The 9,049-nt window shown below is 53.3% G+C and overlaps 1 protein-coding gene across 2 annotated transcripts in view; it reads right to left on the reverse strand.

Annotated features, from left to right (window-relative positions):
* Positions 1-8,836, reverse strand: part of si:dkey-24l11.2 (uncharacterized protein LOC100034462 homolog) — a 41,619-nt gene extending 32,783 nt beyond the window's left edge. The window contains exons 1-3 of one of the 2 annotated variants that reach the window (XM_038784289.1): positions 8,731-8,836; positions 7,029-7,109; positions 4,452-5,183 (exon numbers count right to left, since the gene is read on the reverse strand). In XM_038784289.1, the coding sequence (XP_038640217.1) occupies positions 4,452-5,171 (720 nt within the window). In that variant the 5' untranslated portion in view covers positions 5,172-5,183; positions 7,029-7,109; positions 8,731-8,836. Of the gene's footprint in view, positions 1-4,451; positions 5,184-7,028; positions 7,110-8,548; positions 8,691-8,730 lie in introns of those variants that run through there. The other variant, XM_038784290.1, reaches the window with a different exon arrangement.
* Positions 8,837-9,049: the final 213 nt, after the last annotated feature.

Genomic DNA, 9,049 nt, shown 5'->3' on the forward strand with positions numbered 1-9,049 from the left:
GGAGCAGTTGATGACCTTCATCGAGGAGGAATGTCACCAGCAAAGGAAGGCGATGCATGGGGAAAAGTCAAAGGCCATTGAGGGGGCAGTAGCATTTCTGTGAAGGATTGATGGAACGAGAGGAGAGGTGCCTCGCGGCGCAGGGGCGATGATACGTGTCTGACGGTGGTGTCTGACCAGGGCGATCGGATCGTGTCCCTGGAGGCGGAAGTCCTGGGGGATCTGTGCAAGTGGCTGCGAGCGAAGGTGGAGGAGCAGGAGAACGGGTCCAGGTAGCAGAACTTGCGAATTGGGAGTGTGCCAGAGGGTGTGGAAGGAACGAACGCCACGAAGTATGTATCAAGGATGCTGGCCGGGTTAGTGGAAGAGAAGGTTCTAGACAAGTTCCCATAGGTAGCCACAGGTCGTTAACACAGAAGCCGAGGGCAGGGGCACCGCTGTGAGCGGTGACTGCACGGTTGCACAAGTTGGTGGAGAAGGAGAAAATTCTGAGGTGGGCCAGAGAGAAGCGAGACTGTGAATGGGAGGGGAATGGTGTCCGAATACACCAGGACATTGGTGCAGAGCTGGCGAAGATGTGCGCTGGATTCAACTGGGCCAAGGCCGTGCTGTATTGAAGGAAGTTTTGGTTTGGAGTGTTGTACCCGGCGAAACTTTGGGTCACGTTTGAAGGCCTACTACTTTGAGACGTTAGAAGAGAACAATGGCTTTTGTTGGGGATATTTATTGAGGCATTGGAGAAGGGGGAGTTGCGAGAGACACTGACACAGGCATCGGTTACTCGAATCCCAAAGGGGAAGGATCCACTGGAGTGTGGGTCGTACAGGACATGAAAGTACCAGCTAGGTTATTGGCGGGGAGGATGGAAGGATGTGTGCCAGGGGTGTGCGGAGGATCAAACGGGTTTTGTAAAGGGCTGGCAGCTCGCTAGCAATATCAGGAGGCTGTTAAATGTGGGTGTGATCCCATCGGCGGGTGGGTGGCGGAGGTTATGGTTTCTATGGATGCGGAGAAAGCTTCAATCGGGTGGAGTGGGGGTATGTATTTGCAATTTTGGAGAGGTTTTTTTTGGCCCGATGTTTGTGGCATGGGTGCATCTTCTGTATGTATTCCTGGTGGCAGGTGTTCGTACAAATGAGTCGAGTTCACAACGTTTTGGACTGCACAGGGGAATGAGACAGGGGTGTCCATTGTTGCTATTGTTGTCTGCAATAGCGAGTGATCCCTTGGCGATGGCCCTTCAGGGGTCTGAGGAGGGACGGAGGATTGTGACGGGGAGCAGGGAGCACCGGGTGTGGTTGTACGCAGATGACCTGTTGTTGTTTGTGTCGGACCCGCTGGAGAGTGTGAGTAGGATTCTGGAACTATTGGAGAGGATTGGGACCTTCTCTGGATGCAAACTAAATGTCGGGAAGAGTCAGATATTTCTGCTGAACGAAGCAGGACAGGGGGCCAATTTGGGAGGTGTTGCCATTCAAGGTAGCTAGGGAAAGATTTAGGTATTTGGGGGATTCAGGCGATGAGGGAATGGGCTTGCGATGCACAGGTGGAATTGGATAACATTGGTGGAGGAGTTTTAAAGATTGGATTGGATTTTGTTTATTGTCACGTCTACCGAGGGACAGTGAAAAGTATTTTTCTGCGAGCAGCTCAACAGATCATTAAGTACATGAAAAGAAAATACATAATAAGGCAACACAAGGTACACAATGTAACCAAATAAGCACTGGCATCGGAAAAGAGAGAGGTTAGTAATAATGTTAGTCTTAGAATTAAATTTTAAAAGTTTAGAACGATTATAAGATAAATAAAAAGAGGATCTGCTAGGGAGAGCTAGCAGAGAGTCGCCTCATCCGGCGCCATCTTGAGAGATGGGATATGTTACACCTGACACTGACAGGAGAGGATGCAAGTGGTAAAGATGAAAGAGCTGCCAAGGTTCCTGCTTGTTTTCCGCACTCTCCTGATCCTTTTCCCCAAGGTTTTCTTCAGGAAGTTGTAGAATGATCTCTGAGTTCACATGGGCAGAGAAGGTGCCAAGGGTAAAGGGAGGGAGAGGGAGCAGCGTAGGGTTGGCCGTATCGACCTGCTACGCTATTATTCGGTGCCGAATGTGGAGAAGGTGAAACGACGGGTGTGTTGGGGGGGGGGGTTTGCTGGTCTAGATGAGTTGCAGGAGAGGTTTGAGTAACCGAGGGGGAGTGAGTTTAGATATATGCAGGTGAGGGACTTGGCACGCAAAGAGTGGGAGCGTTTCCCAGGTGGCCGGAATACACATTGTTGGAGCAGCTGCTGTTCCCGGATGGGTTGGGTGAGGATAAGATTGGAGATACATACAGGTGGTTGGGGGCAGCGGGCGCAAGTGGTTGAGGATCAAGAACAAATGGGAGAAGTTGGGGGGGGGGGGGGGGGGGGGGTAGAGAGAGAGAGAGAGAGAGAAGCTGGGTGGGGGCTGCGTTATGAGGCGATTTGGGGTGAATTCAACCTCTTTCTACACGAGAATCAGCTTGATTCAATTCAAAGTGGCCCATCGGGTCTATATGACTCGGGCGAGGAGTGGATTCTTCCAGGGCTTGTGGGCGGGGTGGCGGCTGGCAGCAGCGAATCATGCGCGCATGTTCTGGGATTGCGAGAAGCTGGAGAGATACTGGGAGGCAGTGTTTGGGACGTTATCCAAGATTGTGGGGATGGAGGTCAAGCCAGACCCAATGGTGGCGGTTTTTGAGTATCGGAAGTGGCGGAGCTTCTGGAGGGGAAGGGGTCTGATGTTGCGGCCTTCGCCTGTATAATTGCCCAGCGAAGGATCCTGTTAAATTGGAGGTCAGATACTCCGCCGGGGCTGGCAGCCTAGCTGGGGGACTGGTACGACCTACTCTAATTGGAGAAGATTATGTTTCAGTTGAGGGGGTCAGCCGAGGGTTGAGATGCGGTGGGAGTTGTTCTTGACGATATTTAAGGAATTTTCATAAAATACTAAAATAAAATACTGCAGGTACTGGAACAAACACAAAGAGCTGGAAACGCACAGCAGGTCTGGCAGGGCCTGTCGAGAGAGTAACAGGGTCAATGTTTCGACCTAACAGATCTTCAGAAGAAGAGGCATACTTGAAACGTTAATTGTTTCTCTCTCCAGGTGCTGCCAGCTCTCCTGGGTATTTCCAGCAAGGCTTTTGTTTGGCCACACCTGGGGCACTGTGCCCAGAAGCACTGGAGAGGGTGCGGAGAAGATTCATGAGAATTATCCCTGGGCTTAACAGCTTCAGTTACGAGGTTAGAACAAAGAACAAAGAACAAAGAAAATTACAGCACAGGAACAGGCCCTTCGGCCCTCCCAGCCTGCGCCGAACCAGATCCTTTATCTAAACCTGTCCCCTATTTTCCAAGGATCTAATTCCCTCTGTTCCCCGCCCGTTCATATATCTGTCTAGATGCATCTTAAATTATACTATCGGAGGGCAGCACGGTGGCCTAGTGGTTAGCACAACCGCCTCACGGCGCTGAGGTCCCAGGTTCGATCCCGGCTCTGGGTCACTGTCCGTGTGGAGTTTGCACATTCTCCCCGTGTCTGCGTGGGTTTCGCCCCCACAACCCAAAGATGTGCAGAGTAGGTGGATTGGCCACGCTAAATTGCCCCTTAATTGGAAAAAATAATTGGCTAATCTAAATTTAAAAAAAAAAAAAAAAAATTATACTATCGTGTCAGCCTCTACCACCTCCACTGGCAAAGCGTTCCAGGCACCCACCACCCTCTGCGTAAAAAACTTTCCACGCACATCTCCCTTAAGCTTTCCCCCCTCTCACCTTGAAATCGTGACCCCTTTGTGTGGAGTTTTACAACACCAGGTTAAAGTCCAACAGGTTTGTTTCAAATCACTAGCTTTCCGAGCACAGCTCCTTCCTCAGGTGAGGCTTCACCTGAGGAAGGAGCTGTGCTCTGAAAGCTAGTGTTTAGAAACAAACCTGTTGGACTCTAACCTGGTGTTATAAGACTTCTTACTGCGCTCACCCCAGTCCAACGCCGGCATCTCCACATGTGTGGAGCCTGCACAATGGCCCCGTGTCTGCGTATGTTTCCTCCGGTTTCCTCCCACATTCCAAAGACGTGCAGGTTAGGAGGGTCAGCCGTGCTAAATTGTCCCTGAGTGTTCAAAGATGTGACGGTTAGGTGGGGTTACGAGGATAGGCAGGCGAGTGGGACTCAATGAGCTGAATGGCCTCCTTCAGCACTGTTGGGATTCTATGGAAGCTGGGACTGTTTTTCTTGGAAAAGAGAAGGTTGAGAGATATTTGATGGAAGCATTGAAAATTGTGAGGGGCAGAGAAGAGAACATTCTGTCATTCATTGAAACAAGGGGGCACAGAGCGAACCTCGACTGCTGTCGTACAGGATGTGACTGGTGACTGACCAGCTATGGTGATTTCCACTCCCTCAGCAAGGTCCCAGAACATACCCAGTCTGGATCAGTTGGTTCCACCATGATCCGGTAGTAGGTCTGCTTCCCATCTTCGCTTTCCTGGACTATCAGCTGGTCTTTGGGGAATCGTTTCATCAGCTGACTGATCTCGGTCTCTCGCAGCTGCCGGGCAACCTCCTGGGTGAGCTCAGTCAGCTTGACCTCGTCCTTGACCACGGCGGGGCGGGAGACGGGTGAGCGAATGAACGGCCCGGTCTGGCTCAGGGTGACCCTGATGGGCTCGGGCTCCACACAGTCTCTGAGGGGAGGCTGCTTCTCAGGGTGCCAGAAGCGACACCTCTCTTCCATGGCACAGTAGCCGGATAAGTAATAGCGACAAGGCCTCTTGGGTCTGTCCCGGGGGCCTGGCATCTTGGGTGCCCCGGGCCGTGCCCGCCCCTGGGCACCGTGGTCCTCGGCTGGCTTGACAGTGCCTCCGTTGGCAGGACTTTCCGTGCCACCCCGGCACTGGGCGATGTTGGTGGTGCCATCGTTGTGGTTTTCGGGCACGCTCGGGCCAACCCGCGGTTCCAGGTGCTCGTGGAGGAACCAGCACCTCCGCCCAAACTGGCAGTACTTTCCCCGGGAGTAGAAGCGGCAGATTGGGGGGTGCGGATTCACATTTCGGGGCTTCAGCTGAGAGGTGCCGAAGGTCCTCGCTTTCTCCGTGCTGTCACCGGTCTTGGCCTCTGGAGCCGCGCTGTGATCGACCTCCATCGCTTCGGGGTTCTGTGGGTAGAAACAGCAGCCGAGGTCAGTGGGGTGCAGCGAGGGGTGGGTTACAGGAGGTGGGGAGGGGGCAGGAATGGAGCTCGGAGGGCATCTGGTCCAGCAGCCTCAGGATTTGTTCCCCGAGATGGCGTTAATCATGGGAGCGAGGATGGGGTAACGAACACCCCCTTGTACAACACCCGCACTTCCCAAAAAAGCTGGAACTCACGGATTGCTTCGTAACAACTTGACAAGCTAAACCTTTGACTCCTTATCCTTGCACCCAAGTCCTTGAAGAAGGGTGCGACTGCCAGCAGCTCCTTCTGTGACTGCAGCCGGGTTGAAACCAACCCACGTTGGCAGGAGGTTCATACAACCTGTATGAAAATGATGGGTGGGATGTTTGTGGGATGCGGGTGTCACTGGCCGGGCCACCATTTATTGCCCGTCCCTAATTGCCCTTGAACAGAGTGGCTCACTGGGCCATTTCAGAGGGCAGCTCAGAGTCAACCATATTGCTGAGAGTCTGGAGTCACATGTAGGTCAGACAAGGTAATGAAGGCAGATTTCCTTCCCTGAAGGACATGCGCGAACCACATGCGTTTTCAGGACAATGGGTTTCATGGTCATCATTTGGACCTTTTTTTTTAATTCTAGATTTTTATCCAATTTAAAATTTCACCGCCTGCCGTGGTGGGGTCCGAAAGCCGGACCCCGGAGCAGTACCCTGGCTCTCTGGATTACTAGTGACAATACCACTGCGCCTTCGTCTCCCCCAGTACCCCACTAGGTGCCAATGTATGGTCAAGCAACACGATTGCTGGTCTTCAGAAGGGCAGGGTTCGAAGCTGGGTCAGGATGAGAATGCTGCCACTCAGTCAAGCTAAAGGTGCGATTGGGAAAGAAAAGTGGCGTCAGTCCAAAGTTTGTAAAGTTTTGTTGATAGTGTGAAATGTCGTTCACAATTAAATGCACCCTTGATACCGAAGACAGCCTCTGAAGCAGTAAACGGTTATGTAAACGGGATTGATAAACCAGAGGCCCGGACTAAAGCTCCCGGTTCATGGGTTCAGAGCCCATAGCAGCAACCGTTAACACTTGAATTCAATCTATTCAGAAATCTGGAATTAAAAGCAAGTCGTGGTAATTGTGACTTTAAAACTATCGGCTTCCATGGGCAGCGTGGTGGCTCAGTGGTTAGCACTGCTGCCTCACAGTTCAATCCCAGGTTCAATCCCGACTCTGGTAACTGTCCGTATGGAGTTTGCACATTCTCCCTGTGTTTTTGTTTCGCCCCCACAACTCAAAAGATGTGCAGGCTAGGTGGATTGGCCACGCTAAATTGCCCCTTAATTGGAAAAGATGAATTGGGTACTCTAAATTTTAAATAAATTAATTTAGAAATTTTTAAAAAACTATCGGCTTGCTGTAAAAACTCACCTGGTTCACTAATTTCCTTCAGGGAAGGAAATCTTCCGCCCTTACCTGGTCTGACCTACATGCAACTCCAGACCCACAGCAATGTGGTGACTCTTAACTGGCCCAGCGAGCCACTCAATTGTTTCAAAACCACTCCAGAGGTACTGTTTGCAGCCCTGCGCCATACATACCACAGCAGTTCAAGAAAGCGGCGCAGCACCACCTTGTCAGGGGCAATTAGGGATGGGCAATTAATACTGGCCTATGCACATGCACCACAAACTAAAAGAAAAAGAGGTGTGAATAGTCCTTGTGCTCAGAGAGCACGTCAGGATTTTACCAATCAGCCACTCTGAACATGCTGATATTGTAATGTGAGATGGCATGGCCATATTTGGCCCTGTCACCTGACAGACAGACAGACAGACACACACACACACTCACCTTTTTCAGCAGGATTTAAAACCATCTGGAGTCCCAATTAGAGCAAATCTCGGCAAAGCCAGCACTGTACAATCCTGGAACCTGCGCAAAAACGTGTCCACACTTCAGCACAGAACAAACTTGGAATTCCCGTTTTACAAATGTTGTATTTAATCAATATTCCAGGCCAAACTTCCATTTAAGGAAAAATTGACATCTACGTCTGGCTCTCTCACAAATACACAGGAGCAGGGAGACACTGAGCACTATCTCGTGCACACAGCTATGGTCAATAAGTGGCTGTTTTAGTGACTAATTGCTCAAGGTAAAGGTCATCAAAACTTCAGAACATGTTAAAGTTGCACAATTCACATCTACATGGCGCTGGGCTGTGGGGGGGGGGGGGGGGGAATAGACAGGAGAATGGGGAGAAGCGGCAAGGGGTCGCAAAGGAGAACGGGGGGGTACAAAAGAGGATGGGGCGCAAAGGAGAAAGGGGGGCGCAAAGGAGAAGGGGGGGTGCAAAGGAGAACGGGGTGCGCAAAGGAGAATGGAGTGTGCAAAGGAGAACGGGGGCGCAAAGGAGAAGGGGTCACAAAGGAGAAAGGGGGCGCAAAGGAGAACGGGGGGGGCGCAAAGGAGAACGGGGGGCGCAAAGGAGAACGGGGGGCGCAAAGGAGAACGGGGGGGCGCAAAGGAGAACGGGGGCGCAAAGGAGAACGGGGTCACAAAGGAGAAAGGGGGGCGCAAAGGAGAACGGGGGGGCGCAAAGGAGAACGGGGGGCGCAAAGGAGAACGGGGGGCGCAAAGGAGAACGGGGGGCGCAAAGGAGAACGGGGGGCGCAAAGGAGAACGGGGGGGCGCAAAGGAGAACGGGGGGGCGCAAAGGAGAACGGGGGGGCGCAAAGGAGAACGGGGGCGCAAAGGAGAACGGGGGGCGCAAAGGAGAACGGGGGGCGCAAAGGAGAACGGGGGGCGCAAAGGAGAACGGGGGGGCGCAAAGGAGAATGGGGGCGCAAAGGAGAAAGAGGGCGCAAAGGAGAAAGGGGGCGCAAAGGAGAACGGGGGACGAAAAGGAGAAAGCGGGCGCAAAGGAGAACGGGGGCGCAAATGAGAAAGAGGGCGCAAAGGAGAAAGGGGGCGCAAAGGAGAACGGGGGACGAAAAGGAGAAAGCGGGCGCAAAGGAGAACGGGGGCGCAAATGAGAAAGAGGGCGCAAAGGAGAAAGGGGGCGCAAAGGAGAACGGGGGGCGCAAAGGAGAAAGAGGGCGCAAAGGAGAAAGGGGGCGCAAAGGAGAACGGGGGCGCAAATGAGAAAGAGGGCGCAAAGGAGAAAGGGGGCGCAAAGGAGAACGGGGGGCGCAAAGGAGAAAGAGGGCGCAAAGGAGAATGGGGGCGCAAAGGAGAACGGGGGCGCAAAGGAGAACGGGGGGCGCAAAGGAGAATGGGGGGGCGCAAAGGAGAAAGGGGGCGCAAAGGAGAACGGGGGTGAGGGGAATTGGGAGGTTAATTTCTCCACAAATTCTCTCTGAAATCTCCACCATTTCCAGGTGACTCCCTCCCGCTGCCTCACAGGGGGCGGGGGGGGGGGGGGGGCTCGCCCCGGAGCTCAGACACCCCCCGGGCTTCCCTCCCCTCTCCCTCTGATCCGAATTCACGATCCGGGCTGAAGCACTTGGCGAGGACACGGCGCCGAATCGCGCGACCCGCGGCCGCCATTTACCTGCCGGAACCGGGAGCAGAAAACGCGACGGACCGGCGCTCACCCCCAAACCCTTCCCCCGGAGCCCGGCGGCCACCGCGGGTCAGCGTCACCGCCGGCAACCGCGCCTGCGCAGTGACCCGCCACACAGCCGGCAACCGCGCCTGCGCAGTGACCCGCCACACCGCCGGCAACCGCGCCTGCGCCAAGTCTGATCTGCAGCAGCGAGTTCAAATCCCACCACCGCAGTTCGGAAAAAATTAATTAATCTGCAAATTATAAACTGGTATCAGTATTTTTAAAAAATTAATGCAAGTGATGTGGGTGTCGCTGGCTAAGC

The sequence above is a fragment of the Scyliorhinus canicula genome, chromosome 24 (genome assembly GCF_902713615.1).
Source record: "Scyliorhinus canicula chromosome 24, sScyCan1.1, whole genome shotgun sequence".
Lineage (NCBI taxonomy): Eukaryota > Metazoa > Chordata > Chondrichthyes > Carcharhiniformes > Scyliorhinidae > Scyliorhinus > Scyliorhinus canicula.